The sequence below is a fragment of the Malus sylvestris genome, chromosome 17, assembly GCF_916048215.2.
Source record: "Malus sylvestris chromosome 17, drMalSylv7.2, whole genome shotgun sequence".
Taxonomy (NCBI): domain Eukaryota; kingdom Viridiplantae; phylum Streptophyta; class Magnoliopsida; order Rosales; family Rosaceae; genus Malus; species Malus sylvestris.
This window is the reverse complement of record NC_062276.1, coordinates 14,624,048-14,640,468: the sequence shown is the minus strand read 5'-3', so window position 1 is coordinate 14,640,468 and position 16,421 is coordinate 14,624,048. Positions and strand designations below refer to the sequence as shown.

Here is a 16,421-nt window from a genome sequence, read left to right as displayed (position 1 = left end):
ACCCAGAACAAATAGATCCAAATACGTTTTAATGCTGATCCAATCCAAATCCGATTCATTTTCCAAATCTACTTATCGGTAAACCAAACTCCGAGCTACAAACTTGTGTGAGTGCGCATGAATGAGTAGCAACCAAAAGACCGAACTGAAACTCCACTGAACTGAAGTTGAAATAACATCACAATCATGTCATGTTTGAACACTGGCAGGCAAACAAGGACCAAACATTGACATAGAAGGAAAAACATCAGCCAACACATTCAACTGACCTTAAGTATCAACCTCCTATACAAAATTATATTAGATACAGAGATAAAACCCTAAAACGAGTACTTTAAACAAGTCCCTCGACTCGCAACAGCTTTTATGTCCACGTACCCCAATAAATTTTCTACTCGGGATGTAAGATGTTAAAGTTGAAGTAGCGGCAGCGCCATTACAACACCAAAGACCGAAATGAGCAAAACCATCATCCAGGTTGGTACTGACTGCCTTTTCTTATTCCCCGCCTCCTTTAAGGCATCCACTCTTTTCATACCTCCTGTTGAATCATCAACCTTTTTCAACAAGGGCCTCGAGTTTTCTTGAGATGGATCGGACGACACCTGCTCTGGAGTAAGCTGCTGCTGGTTATACTTCTCCACATACTCGGGAAAGATTTTCTGGAATGTCACACTGTTTCAACAGAAGATTGTCAGACAGTACACTAAAGATTGAAAGAGAATCAGATACAAGCGGGGTGAAACACAAGGGTTCCATGATCAGCAACACCCTTGGTGGTTCTGAACAATGTTCTTTACTATGAAAAAAAAATCTGATGAGGTCTACTTGGGACGATCTATACATTCTACACAAACACTAGTTGTCTGAGCCAACTGATTTGACACCTAGTATTCTCAACTCACCTAATTCAAGCAAATTTTGAACAGAAGTACAAACAACACAATTGGCAAGTGGTATTAACCAATGCAAATGCAGATGGATATAAAACAGGCATGGGCCACTCAACCACAAATATATTCGAACGTTATTTTACTTTAGCCCTCAGTGTGGCTTAAATAATCTGAAAATAGAGAATATAAAACAAGCTGTAGCTGATCCAGTGAACTTACTTCTTAGAGTTAAATGCAAGAGAAGCTTTTGCCAGACGTTTCTTCTCAGCAACAGTAGTGTTCACACTGCCAGTAGTAGGACTGGTGTCCATCTGCGTGAAAAAGGATATATCGAAGCATTAGAGATGCTTTAAAAATAACAAAATGATGTGACATTTCCAACCAAAGTAACTATTAAGTCTAAGAAAATTGGATTTTAAAATAATTAAATAAACCATGTTCAACATAAAATGATTTGCTTGAACTACTGAATACAGCAGGAGGGCCATAAATTAGCACATTCATTTTACTAAAGATACGGCTACCTGTACTTCCAAACAAGTTAAGATTCTACTAGGATAGCATCAATAAGTTAGTACAAGTTTCATTAAGCAACTTATTCATTAGGAGAATCTGATGGCACATTAAAAAAAAAGTTCCCATTACCCCACAAAAAAAAAAAAAAAAAAAAAAAAAAACGAAAAGGAACAACAACAAGAAGGCGAAAAATAAATTAGCATGTCAAAGAGCCATAAGGGACTCACCATAAATGAAAGAAGCCCTGTGAGTATGCTGCATATTTGAAGAATGGATGTTAGTGAAATTACAACTTACCACAAGTTTTATATATGTAATTGCGAATTGCTAACAAAGAGAAAGCGTACAAAAACATGTAACATAACAAAACAAGCTTCTAATAAACCCAGATGTGTCTAACCTTGACACGGACCACATTGGATTCCAACTTTCAGGATGAACTGCAAATGTACCACATGAAGTCCCATTACTAAAAACACATAACAAATATTCTCTTCTAAAAGAACCACACAAAACTTACAATCACTCATAGATAAACAAATTTTCTTTTGAGTCATGAATCTTCCATTTGGGGTAGTCATGCTGCAGACAGCAAGGAAAGCGTAAGACGCAATTAGAATCAACAATATAAACTTATAAAGTAAACAACTGCAGGATGAAATATGTCACAAATATTCACAAATAACATTTCTGGAGAAGTTTGGCATCCAAAAAGTAGATACCTGATTCCTGGCGGTTTAAATGGGTACTCTGGAGGAAACTTGATCTTTCCATAGTAATATCCACCTATAACGAGTAGAGAAAATTCAAAAAATACGCAAGCATTCATATCATAAATTATTTATGCTAAGAACCCAAAACAACATATCAAAATACAATGGCAGTGGGGAGTTAAAGACAAACCTGCAAAAGGTGTTCCTTCACTTCCCTCCAAAACGTAGTCTGAAGCATCAGAAATAAGCAATAAGCATTAAAATCCTGAACTAAAAAGAAACAAGTTACACTATCATATAGATACCCTACCAACGCAGGTAGAAATACTATAGAAGCAAAGGATTATGGAAAGGAGTTAATTAGACAGCAAACAGGCTTTCCATGTTTCACTTAGCATTCTGCACTTCCGGAAATTACAACACGACTATGAGTATGGTGGTACATTAACCTCTCATGGCGGTAGTCACTCATGAACTTGACATAACCAATAAAAAGATAAAATACCCAAAAGTATGAAAACTGCGTAAATAAACTTACGCCATTCAAGAATATCGTTTGGGTGAGGACGAGCCACAATATGAGAAACTGGTTCCTACACATCCGAAAATAAAACTTTTAACAGCACCCAGAGTAAAATAATAAAGTTCCAAGATAGCAAAAAGGAGACATCATTTCTTTAACTAACGCACGTATATTTGTTACAGTTATCAAATTTAGCAAAAAAAACAACATTAATCAATCTGTTCAATAATGCAACAAAACATGGAGAGAAGCCAAAACCCTTAACACAATACGATCCAGAAACTAACCATATACTGACATTGCAGTGAAACATCAAAATTTATACCCCGGTCAAAAAAAAGCTAGATAAAACCACAAAGAACATATGAAAGAGAACAGAAGATAAAATTCAGTGCAATGAACAGAATACAAATGAAAGCTGAAAACAAGTTCAGATGAACAAAAGAAGTTGTACCTTGCAGAGTGCTCTATATTCTTTCTGGAGGCGCTTGATACATGATTTCTCCGCCATCTCACGGAAAACGTAATAACTAAAGCACTATTCAGTACTTAGCTCCTTTGGTTCCAAATAATTAGTACCAGTCCTCTGATAAAATAAAAGAAAGTAACACAGATAGTTAGATTCTTGTAAAATAATCAAACACTACATATTAAACTAACAATGTATTATATTAGAACAATTCCCAGAAAGAAAAACACATTAAAAATTACTGAATCAGTTAAATAAACAAGTCTGTTAATTCAATTTCAAGATTCATTTCCAATTTAGGGTTTTAAACAAAAATCCCAACAAAAAATTCGCCATCTTCAATTGCAATTTCACCCTCTACTAGTCAAATTACACGAACAACGAACCTAACCCTAATTTCAACTGCCAAAACTTCAAACCTTCAAATTAAATCAAACAAAAAATTATGCGTTTAAAATTCGAAAAATCGAAAATTACATACTAAAAAGAAAAAGAAAAATAAACAGCATAATTGAAGAACACAGATCGGAATCAGAAGGGACCAAAATTTGGGGCAAACCTGAGGAGATCGGCGATTGGGGGATAAGCAGGAGACCTCGATCGCACGTCCAATGACAATTGCTGCTTGAGATTTTACGAATTGCAGCTGAGAGAAGCCGACCTACGACGTCGTATCCAGCGGTTTCCCAGTTAAAATGGTGTTTTTCGAAGTCCTTGTTTGTTGAGTCTGTCCCCGCAGTGACAACTCCTACCCTTTGATAGGCTATATATATATAGCATAGGGACCATAACTCTTCCGATCAAGATCAAATGACTACTATATCCCGGATCCTCCCTACAGCGAATGAGGTCGGTTGGTTGCTTTATAAGGGTATTTTTGTAAATGAATGTGATGCGTGCGATTTTTTTGATTGGGTTTTTCATTTTTTTTGGTGATTTTTTATTTTTTGTTAAAGAAACTACAGTTCGATGGAATTTAACAGTTGGTATGTTTACGCAAATTTTAATGTTATATTGTTACGTAATATTATAATGGTCTTTTATAATGCATTAATAATGTTATAATAAAAGTACGTCAATATATTGGAACTAGCCACAAAAATTCAATATGTTATCACTATCATTTATATGAATCAAACATGAGAGACATTTGTTAATGACAAGTTTATTCAAGACGAACTAGGAGACATGTTTATTTAATACGAACTAGGAGAATGACACATGTGATGCAATGGTGGGGTTAAAATTAGGGGTGGGCAAACGGGTCCTGGACCCGCGGGTCGGGACGGGTCCAAGCGGATCGGGGCGGGTACGGGGCGGGTCTAAATATTTTGGAGAAGAAATGGGGCGGGGCGGGGCAGGGTGGAGGAAATGACGGGGCGGGGCAGGTCTAAAAATCAGGAAAAACGGGGGCTCGGCCCGAACCGTTTCTACCGTTGGATTATTGGATTGGATTTAATCACACCTCCACTTCACCGTTTGATTGGATCTTTTCTGAGTCAGACTTCTCTCTTGTCTCTCCCATTCATTCACGAAAGCCATCACAATTCACCGACTCAACACGAAAGCCTTGAGATTGTCAAACAAAATTCATCACCATCTCATCTTCTTCCAATTCACTGTCTTCGATTCCCCCTGTCCGTCTTCCAACTCTTCAATCAAAATCAAAATTCATCACCATCTCATCTTCTTCCAAATTGAAATCGAGATTGTCGAACTCTACAGTCCCAAGCAAAGAGGATGAAGATCCTCAACATCAGCGCCTCGAGATTGTCAAACACCACCATCGTCAGCGCCAAGCAAATCGAAATCGACCTCTATGCCCTTTGTTCTTAGTCTTCCAGTGTCTCCTCTCAGATCTTAATTTTCTGCAAGATTTGGCATCTAGCCCATCTAGGTTTTCATTAATCTGCAGGTATGGTGGGAAATCTGAGATGGGTTTTTTTTTTTGAATTTGTTGTGGAGTTTAGACTTTAGAGCATCTGGGTTTTCATTGAAAATGCCCTTTGTTTTTTTTGTTTTTGTTTTTTGTTTTTTGTTTTTTGTTTTTTGTTTTTTGTTTTTTGTTTTTTGTTTTTTGTTGTGGGTTCTAAGAGAATTTGGGTTTTCATTGAACATACCCTTTGTATTTTATGAATTCGTTTGTTCTAAGAGCAGTTCGGCTTGAGCCATCTTGATTTTTTAATTAGTGGATAAAACCATTGGGTTTCTTGGCATGGATTATCGTAGTGGATGCTTCATTGTTGTGGATGTACTGTTGGTCTTCAGTACTTTTAGCTTTGAATTGTTTGATTACGGTTGTAATTGTCAAGCCATCGAGCGCTTGATAAATGTTATGCTGCAGATTCAAAACCATGGACAAACAAATTGTTTGATGGCAGCTAGAAATGCATCGTCTCCTCTGATTTTAAAGCCATTGCTGATCCGCCACCGACGAGTATGCAACGTTTGAAGGTTACCCTTAGGACCCGTGGGGACCCGTAGGAATCGGCCCGTTTTAAAAGGGCCGGGTTAGGTCCGGATCCTATTTTGAAAAATCCAAAACCCGCCCCGCCCCGCCCCGTTTTATTTACAAACGGGTCCGGTCCGGTTCCTTTAATTTTGGGCCCGGCCCGGCCCGTGCCCACCCCTAGTTAAAATGGAGTTAACTTAAAGGTATGGTTTGTTTCAAAAAATGTAAAGGTGTGGAACATGAAAAACGCATAGTGTGTTATTTAGTATATTGCCCTTAAAATTCAATTATATTGTATTATTTGTTGCAGTTATATTTAGAATATGAATGTGATTGTGTAAATCCTAGTGTATCTCGGGACATCTTTGAATAGTCCCTTTAGTATTTATTATTCTATTAGAGTTGTAATTCTATAAGGGTAAAGATTTAACATATCGTACTACTATAAATAAAGGCACAATCAGGTGATACAACACGCACCTTATAATTAAAATCTCTCTTTTCTCAATTACTGTCAGCCCTCTCCCTCTCTAGTCCTAAATACAGTTCAATCAAATAGGCTTACAATACGTTATCAATATGCTCTTGCCAGAAGTTAAGGAACTGAAGGATCCTAGGAGGAGGTTTTTTCCCACAAAATTCAAAGGCTTTTATTTATTTTCTTCTGCTAATCAGGTACGCTTAAAATAAAGTAAGATATTTGAAACGTCAATGAAGCATGAAAACATTCCTCATGATGCATGAACCCCTATATTTATATTTTCCTTATATATATATATATCTTCTATACATATATAAAGCCAATGAAAAAGGTGAATAGTGATTTTAATGTCACCAACAACAAAAATATTTGGACAAAAATGCTCCCAAGACAAAAAACTTCAAAGGCATCCCAAAACAATGCAACAAATAAGGCAGGAGCATTTTCGTCATTTTAACAGTATTTTTTTAATAATTAATTTTTTTTTGTGGTTTGTTTTTTTTTTTTATTTTGAAAAAAAAAAATTAGTGTCTCACAATAGGCTAGCAATAATGTGATTCAATTGCTTTATTTTTAAACACATTCAAAACATCTTAAGAGGCGTGTAATGTCGGTTATAAAAAAGGTCATTCGCATGCGGATAATAATGTGATTAAATTAGTTGTCAAATGATATATTTTTTTTAACAAATGATATTATTTACACTAAGGGAGATGGGTGGGTGTAAGATCCCACATCGTCCAGAGGAGTGATCATTAATGTATATTCTCATCCCTACCTAGCACGAGGCATTTTGGGAGCTCACTGGCTTCGGGTTCCGTAGGAACTCCGAAGTTAAGCAAGAAGGAGGCCAGAGCACTCCCAGGATGGGTAATCCACTGGGAAGTTGCTCGTGAGTTCCCAAAAACAAAACCATGAAGGCGTAGTCGGGGCCAAAGTGGACAATATCGTGCTATGGTGGTGAAGTGGTCCCGGGATGTGGTGGACCCGGGCGGGGATGTGACAGTGGGCTTAACCTCATAATGGGCTAACAATAATGTGATTCAATCAATTGTTTATTAAATATTTTTATTTTATATTTTAAACACGTTCAAAACTTCTTAAGAGGTATGTAATGCCGGTTATAAAAAAAAGTCTTTCGCACGTGGATAATAATGTGATTAAAATAGTTGTCAAATGATTGTTTTTTTTTTTAACAAATGATATTATCTACATTAAGGGGAATGAGGTGGGTTTAGCTTCACAATGGGCTAGCAATAATGTAATTCAATCAGTTGTTTATTAAATATTATTTTCTTTATTATTAATGTAAATTCTATAGAGACCGATTTTATTATGTGAATTCAGCTATTTTAATTGGTTTATGAGGGGTTTCTTCTAGCATGATCTAAGATTATTCATTTGCTTCAAATATTTGACTTTTCTTTTGTAAATTTACACATATAAATACATTTAAAACGTGTAAGTCGCGTGTACCACGCCGTGACTAAAAAAAATGCCTTCGTCATTTTAATTGTTTTTTTGTGTGTTTTTTTTTAATTAATACCTCACAATAGGCTAGCAATAATGTGATTCAATTTCTCTATTTTAAAATGCGTTGAAAACATCGTAAGAGGCGTGTAATGCCAGTTATAAAAAAGGTCTTTCGTACACGGATAATAATGTGATTAAATTAGTTGTCAAATGATTATTTTTTTAACAAACAATATTATCTACACTAAGGGGAGAAGGGTGGGCTTAATCTCACAATGGGCTAGCAATAATAGTGATTTTGATGTCACCAAGCTTCAACAAAAATATTTGGACAAAAATTGACACACTCCGACTGAGATCAAGGCATGCTGGCTATTACGTGAGAGTGACGTAGCCATGTGCACAGTGCGGAAACAATAATGATAAGAAATATACGAATAATTAAAAACCAAATTACTAGAGTGCACTAATAAATAAGAAGTGATAGGAGTTAGTTACAACAGTAAACACTCCTACTCAGAGCATAAGTCTAGGTGCAGTCCAGTAGGATAAGTACTAGTTATACAGTACCAGGAATGTCCTACTATTATTTAGATAGGTCAGAACTGCTGACGTCCTCAAGCCACCAACAACAAGCTTACTTAAAACCTGGAGGGGCGCAAAACAGAAAACGTGAGTGGGCAAAAACAAATGTTTTACAAAATCATTTCATTTATCAACATAACTAACCCCTCGCTGTAAAACATGTATAATTTTTTCCCAGAATCAAGATATAAGCATATACATATATATATATATATATATGAAATCATATCAATTCAATTCATGATACACATAATCATTTTCATATGTATGTCATGCCAAGATATAATAGAGTAAACAATGACCTATACGGCAACATACTGCACAAGAGTCAGAACCAAACAAACAGGTCTATACGACAATAATGGGTGTAATACAATCATGCTCAATTCTACTCTCACATAATAGCTAGGCGATAAATCGCTAGTCACCTATGAGTTGAACCATAAATAAGGTCTGTACGACAAGACTGTGCACCTAAATTGGATCCAATATGAGCATATGGTGCGGGTGGTGACATAATAAACAAGCATGTGCCATATCTATGGCTAAATCACAATCACCCTAAGTGCAGTTTTATGAGCTCAACATTATTCAATCACATATCACATCATCGATGATTCATATAACCAAACATAACCAAACATAACTTACCTGGGCTTACCTGAGCGTCCACAACACCATAATTATATATATAAATCATCACATACCAATTCATGTATGAATTATAAACTTATATGCATGGCATTATGGCATAATATCATTTAAACACATATTTATGGGAAAAATATCAAGTATATAATATATACTGAAAACCAAAAGCCCACTCACTGATAAGTCGAAGGGTCGTAGCCCCCGAGTCATCCTTGGATACGCTCGTCCTCGGGACAAGTCTCACCTATATGCGAATTAACTATAAAAACGTTATTTTAGGGTGCGTTTGGTACGCAGACGGGACGGGACGGGACGGGACGGAACGAAGGTGTCATTTTTGAAAAAGACATGGGGTATATTTGTCTTAAAATGGTAAAACATTGTGTTCCACATACGTGGAACAAACCCATTCCAGGGGGGGAGGTGGAACGCAAAAACACCCAAAATCTGTCCCGTGGAACAGCCCGTTCCACCCATTTTTGGCGCACCAAACGCGGGACGGAACGCCTCGTCCCGTTCCGTCCCGTCCCGTTCCGCGTACCAAACGCACCCTTAAAGCACATAGGCAAAACTAGCTAATAACTTATCATACATAGCTCAAAATGGGTATATGAATATACCACAGTGACCTACACAACCTCAGGATCATCCCCAAATTTTTAGATAAATTTTTGGAAGCCTCACGCGCCCCCACGCGCCGACAATGGCACGGCTAGACGCTCCCCCACGCGCGGCCATGTGCCAGGCACACTGATGGCGTCAGTTAATGCCGTCAGGAATATTCCATTTAATCCTAATGGTAAACGTCCAAACTAACTGACGGCGTCAGCATATTCTGTCCAAACTGACGGAATATTCTGTCTTCGTCTCCAACGAGTCGCCGGTCGCCGGAAAACTGGGTAAAACTTCAAAACCTTTGTTCTCACTCGATTCTTCACCAAAACTTATGAAATTTGAACCATTGGAAAGCTAACAACATGTAGAATCACGTTATACCATTTTTAAGCCTTGAAATCCACTAGAATTTACCTGAGGAAGCTCGATAATCCGGTGAACTTTGAAAAACTTCGATCTCGACCCTCCGATGTCCAAACTCTTCCAATGAACCACCCTGAGCTTCTTTAGGACCTCCTAAAGCTCCCTATGAGCTTCAAGTTCCCTGAAACAAGTACTTTTACGTCCATGTGAACAGTGCATGAAACTTTGTTTCGTGGGTTCTCGAGGTATCAAAAGTATCCTTACCTGAAATGGATATCAATCAACTCATAGCACCACGAGGAACACAATGGTGCACTCAAAACCTTCGATTTGCGAAGTTTGGGGTGTTCTTGCCCTTGTCCGTACTTATAGCTAGGAGAGAGAGACTGAAACCGAGAGAGAGAGAGTAAGGGAGAGAAGAGAGAGAAAGGGTAGGGATGTGTGTGTGGTCCCAAAATGCACACCAATCACAACTAAGAGAACACTTAGTTCTAATTGGATCCACTAAAAGAGGAATATAACTAATTGGTCCAAAATCTTAAGTTTAAACCACAACATCCCATAATAATTCTCAACGTCCAAGGATATTTAGGTAATTTCACACCGTCGATAACATAATTAACGTACATCTCCGGGACGGGCTGTGACAAAAATGCCCCCAAGACAAAAAACTGTAAAGGCATCCCAAAATAATGCATCAAATAAGGCAGGGGCCTTTTCATCATTTTAACAGTATTTTTTAAATAATTAATTTTATGCTTGTTTAAAAAAAAAAAATTTAGTACCTCACAATCATTGTTCTAAAAATCCTTGCCTACACCCCGACTAGGCGCTAGACGGCTGGTCACCGCCACGATTAATGCCTAGGCGTTTGAAAATTAAGAAAGGGCGCCTAGACTTGCTGATGCGCCAGCCTAGACCGCCTAGGCACCCGTCTAGCCCGCCCAGACGCGCCTAGGCACCTGCCTAAGTTGTGACTCACATAGATAGAAAATAAATAAATTTCATTTTGCATATTATTTTTTTCAATAAATTGTAAGAGACTTGTTGAATACTTAAATGAACACACATTATATGTTTGTTCCCCATATTTTCATTATGTTCCAATACTTCATAATATATATGTCATTCTATTTTGTAGTTTATATATATTTTAAGTACAAACAAACACTTATTTACGCAAAATATAATAAATTTACTTAAATCCACCTAGTCCGCCTAGACCCCCGCCTAGGCGCTTAGGCGCTAGACCCCAGCTTGCTGCCTGATTAGTGCGTAACGTCTTTTAGAACACAATAGGCTAGCAATAATGTGATTCAATTTCTCTATTTTTAAACACGTTCAAAACATCTTAAGAGGCGTGCAATGATAGTTATAAAAAAGGTCTTTCGCACGCGGATAATAATATGATTAAATTAGTTGTCAAATGATTGTTACAAAGGTGAATAGTGCTTTTGGTGTCACCAAGCTTCAAAAAATATTTGGACAAAAATGCCCCCAAGACAAAAAACTTCAAAGGCATCCCAAAATAATGTATTAAATAAGACAGAGACATTTTCATAATTTTAATAGTGTTTTTTTAATAATTAATTTTTTTGTGCTTTAAAAAAAAAATTAGTACATCATAATAGGCTAGCAATAATGTGATTCAATTTTTCTATTTTAAGCACGTTTAAAACATCTTAAGAGGCGTGTAATGCCAATTATAAAAAAAAAAGGTATTTCGCACGTGAATAATAATATGATTAAATTAGTTGTCAAATGATTTTTTTTTTAACAAAGGATATTATCTACACTAAGGGAGAGAGGGTGAGCTTAACCTCACAATGAGCTAGCAATAATGTGATTCAATCAGTTGTTTATTAAATATTATTTTCTGTGATTAAATTAGTTATCAAATGATTGTTTTTATTTTATTTTTAACAAATGATATTATCTATAATAAGGAGGAAGGGGTGAGCTTAGTCTCACAATGGGCTAACAATAATGTGATTCTATCAATTGCTTATTAAATATTATTTTCTCTATTCTTAACGTAAATTCTATAGAGACTGATTTTATTATGTGAATTCAACTGCTTTAATTAGTTTATTCTTCTGATTATTCATTTACTTCAAATATTTGACTTTCCTTTTGTCAATTTACGCATATAAATACATTTAAAACGTGTAAGTCATGCGTAGCACGCCGTGATCCAAAAAATGTCTTCTGCACGCGCGTGAGCGTGTGCATGAAGGCTAGTATGTATGTATGTATGTGTGTGTGTGTGTGTGTATACATACACATATACTTTTCATGCATTACGCAATTATTTTTTTTCTATGTGGAATTTGTGAGTCAAAGCATATAAATAAATTAGAAGCAACTTAGGGTTCTTAAAACCCTAGAAAAGTCGAAAAAAAGAAAAATCTAGGAAATATGCAGCATGGCTGCTGCTCGCCGCTGCTAGGCACCATCGCCAACCACTGTAGCTGGCCTGCAGCCCATCCATGTGGAGCAAACATGGGAACGTCGTCGTTTGAAGCCCTAGACCACACGACAACAGCTCTTTGGGCTTTGCTACTCAAGCCAAACAACCCAGGCCCTAGGCCTCATAGGGTAATCACGGACCTAAAGCCTCTAGCCAAACTGAGAAGGCCTGAATGCTTTCTTAGCCTTGTCTTGCTCGTTCCTGGCTCAACTCCATCAACCTAGAGCTGCTAGGCTTTTCATGTCCCATGCTCAGGCCTACTTGCAGCAGCTTGTTGTTGCTAGGCAGAAGCTTATGCTGCTAGGCTTCACTTTCCCCAACCCAAAAAAGTAGATCCCAGCCTTGGTTGGGCTTCCCTACACCAACTCGCAGGCCAGTACATGATGGGCCTACACCTATGCCCTGTTTTTTGCCCAAAACAGTAGCACTTCCTGTTGGACTTACACATACCATATAGCCCAGAGGCTTGCCCACTGGCCTGTAGCCGTGATGCAAGGCCTATCCTCGCACCGCCGTTAACCTTTTTTTTTTTTTGTGCTAGGTCGCGTTCTCTTTTTCAACCCAATGTCAATTTCTGGCATTCCCGCATTATAAGTCATACCCAAATATTATTTGGGGTACTTTGGCCTATCACCAATTGAAGCTAATATGACCCGTCTGTCATTATTTTGCTTCCACACCCCCGTTTGGTCCCGATCTATTGAATTAATTAAAAGTGACTCGCAGTTCATTAATCTGATAATTAATCCAAAATTATTGACTTGAAGATCACTTTTGGACATTAACGATTCAATAATTTATTTTTCTACTTTGAACCATTGACATCATTTCATAGTCTAGAAGTTCTCACACTTGAGTTCCCTAAGCAACTCAAATCCACTACACTTAAAATCAGCATATTGCATTCTGTGTTCTTGCATGAACATCTCCTTTATGAACTAATCGTTCATAAAACTAAATTGAACTTGTAATTTCATATTTAGTGCCTTTGAAACCCGAAGTTTCATTCAAAACTTACCACATGAAACCTGTAGCTTTCATGCTTAAATTAAACCAATACATGTCTACAGAACCCAAATGTTCTACGATGTATGTCTATGGATTACCATATGACTAACTATGTTTTGTTGTACCCTCCGTTTTAGGGATATGTCGAACTTGAACAAGCTTGATTTAACCGCTTTGGAAGTATTTGAAAGAAACTACATGAAATGGGTTCAAGACGTGAAACTCTACCTTACTGCAAAGGGTACTAGAGCCACCATTGAGGAACCTACCTACGACAACCCGTCTACGAAACTGAGAGAGCTATTGCAATGATCTTCATTCGAAGACACATCAATGATGCACTGCAGACTGAGTACCTTGTTGAGGAGGATCTACGCACCCTCTGGCTTGCTCTGGCTGATCGTTTTAATCACCAGAAAGGCATTTACTTGCATGTAGCATGACTGGCAGCATTTACGCTTCCAAGAATTGAAGTTCGTGAATGAATACAACTCTGAAGTTTGTAGAATCCGATCATTGTTTAAGTTCTGTAAAGATGGCTTAACAGATGCAAATCTCCTAGAGAAGACCTATTCGACCTTCCATGCCACCAATATTGTCCTGCAACAATAATATAGGGCACAAAAGTTCACCAAATTTTCGAATTTGATTTCTGTTTTATTTCTCACTAAAAAGCAGAACTAGCTTTTGATGAGAAATCATCAAGCTCGACCCACTGGCTCGAACACTTCGCTTGAAGCACATGCGACCAATTCCAGCAGCCACAGATGACGTCGTGGCTGTGGTAATGGGCGACAAACCCACCCTCAAGCCCAAGGTCAACAAGATCCTCTCCGGATCCTTTTTTGGTGAGGATCCATAAATTGTGTCCGTTCATCGTACATCGTGTGGTAAGTTTTTGTCAGGTCCTGTTTGTATTTAATTTTAAATAAAAATATTTAAAATAATTTTTGACCGCTCGATGTACAATGAACGGATATAATTTACAGATCTCCGAGAACTTCATAAAGAGGATCCGAAAGGTGCCAGCTTTGCATGGTTTATGAACTATGCTTTTATAAGTGTCAACCATGCATAGCTCAAGAAGGTGCAGATTGAGACGCTTCAATCCCACAGCTGTGTGTATGCCACCTACTACCAACTGCTACACTCTCTAGTCAGCTTCTACCATATTGTTTAAACACTTCAGATCCAACACTGTCCTAATTCTAGTACCACTGCCTTATCACTATTAACATAATAACCACTCTTTTGGCTTCCCAAAACACAATTAATATTACTATCAATATCAAAATCATGTGCCTCATCACATGACCCCAATTACCAAAAACAAATACATCATCTTTTTTCAACAAAATCGGCAGCATTCATCAGTCAAAGTTTGAGCACATGATCCCACTCGTATCAGATCCCAAATGAGAATTTTTTGAGAAACGATAAATACAAATTTTTTTATTTTTCTACATACTCATGTTCAATTATGTTTGTTATTTTTGTGTAATTTATTCAATTCAATAGTCAAAAATAAAAAAAGTGTGAGTGATAGGTTTTTTTTTTTCAACTTTTTTTCCAAACAAAATTTGGTATAAATTAAACATTTGTTGTCCCATCTAATCATAAGCTTCTTCCAAAATATCCATCTTCACTTCACTCACTCTAAAAGTTATCAAAAATATGAAGAGTTGGTCTAGAATTCTGGCTGCTTTGGCTCTTGCAATTTCCATGGTATTTTCGACGTGGCCTAATGTTGCAACAGCAGAAGCACGTCCATTGGCTTCTGCTTCGGCAGCTGCATCAGAAGCAGATTTTTCAACTTCATCACAAGGTCTTAAAGATTTGGAGGCAGACAAGAAGAAGAACCCTAATAAGCAAATTGGCTCAAGCTTTAGAAGGATTCCTCCAAGCACTCCAAATCCCACACAGAACAAGTAAAGTAAAACTACTTACTACTGCTTTCAGCGTTTTCATGCCTCTCTCTCTCTCTCTCTCTCTCTCTCTCCCCACTATTTGAAGATTTCCCGTAATTGACCTCAACTGCCATGTTTTTGTTGCCAGGTCTAAACCTCCGTGAGATTGTTGAAAGAGGGAGAGTACAGAAGAATAATAGTATGCAGCTAGCTTCCTTTTTTGTCATTCATTTCTAGACTACTTGAAATGCAAGTACAATTTTGCTACCTGAGGTTTTGTTAGCTCTAACTTTTGAGTGTAAATTTGTAGTCTGTTTTTAATGTATATATAGAATAAGAACTCTATATTTATGGTTACAAAAAGGGAACTTTTATATATACCCTTAGCAATCTCGAATTGAAGAGTATGATCAACATCAAACGTTTTCTCCTCAAACTGGATTTTGCACTAAGATGGGTGTCTTACGTGAAGCGAATTTACCTTCATGCGGCGTTCCGTTTTATGTAAGTCCTTCTCTTGATTTAAGTCGATAGGAGCCTATGAGGCTAACCAAATCAACTATCGCGATAATAATTTTCTCATACTTTGACCAACCTAATAAGATTAAGTTGTTTTACATAGAATCAAGAATTTTATTGGTATAAAGTATAAAATAAATGATTTCAAACCTTTGGTTCAATATGGTATGTACTCGGTTTTTCTGCTCAAATATTGCGTACTCACATGGTCTATTTTCTTACCATCTTACATTTGATTTGTCACTTACTTTTTAAGTTATAAAGCCGGTAAGAAATATAACAGTTGGATCGGCATAGCAACGCTCATTTTTATAACTAATCCAATAAAATTGGGGGAAATACACAGTATTACAAGATCCAAACTTGATGTTCTCATCTTCATCCAAATGAGTATCAGTACAGTAAGCTTCCTAGCAGCTGTTCAAAACCCCATCTCCACGTTATCAAGAAACCACTACCTAGTGACTCACTAATAGTACTGTTATAACGTGCCCGATCACATGAGCCCTGTTGAAAAATATATCGAAGTTTTATGTGAGACAGAGTTTAGCACATGATCTATTGATATCAGATCCACACAAAAAAAAAAAAAAAATCCGTAGTTTTGCAAGAGAAATTTAGGTCTAATAAACGACTACGGAGTCATCATAAACGTCAAGAGTTAACTTTCTTTGTTTCTCTTGAGTGAGAAGTAACAAATAAAAAATCTTGACCGTCACGTGATGAGTAAACTAGGGATTAAAGTACACCGAAAAATACCACAAATAATTCTATCCTGGTGTA

General features: G+C 37.1%; 2 protein-coding genes across 2 annotated transcripts; one reads left to right on the top strand and one right to left on the bottom strand.

Moving 5' to 3' along the window:
- Positions 1 to 152: 152 nt before the first annotated feature.
- On the bottom strand, positions 153 to 3,875 carry LOC126612058 (ubiquitin-conjugating enzyme E2 34-like). Its single transcript, XM_050280360.1, has 10 exons — positions 3,674 to 3,875; positions 3,100 to 3,231; positions 2,661 to 2,715; positions 2,313 to 2,351; positions 2,132 to 2,195; positions 1,930 to 1,991; positions 1,810 to 1,849; positions 1,637 to 1,664; positions 1,113 to 1,204; positions 153 to 675 (listed from the first exon to the last, which is right to left on the bottom strand). Exons 2-10 carry the CDS (start codon positions 3,154 to 3,156, stop codon positions 411 to 413), a joined length of 702 nt encoding a protein of 233 aa, XP_050136317.1. The 5' UTR covers positions 3,157 to 3,231; positions 3,674 to 3,875; the 3' UTR covers positions 153 to 410.
- Positions 3,876 to 14,853: 10,978 nt separating this feature from the next.
- On the top strand, positions 14,854 to 15,478 carry LOC126612478 (uncharacterized). The gene is made up of 2 exons (XM_050280901.1): positions 14,854 to 15,140; positions 15,268 to 15,478. The coding sequence occupies exons 1-2, from the start codon at positions 14,887 to 14,889 to the stop codon at positions 15,281 to 15,283; spliced, it is 270 nt and encodes an 89-aa protein (XP_050136858.1). The 5' UTR covers positions 14,854 to 14,886; the 3' UTR covers positions 15,284 to 15,478.
- The last annotated feature ends 943 nt before the right edge of the window (positions 15,479 to 16,421 follow it).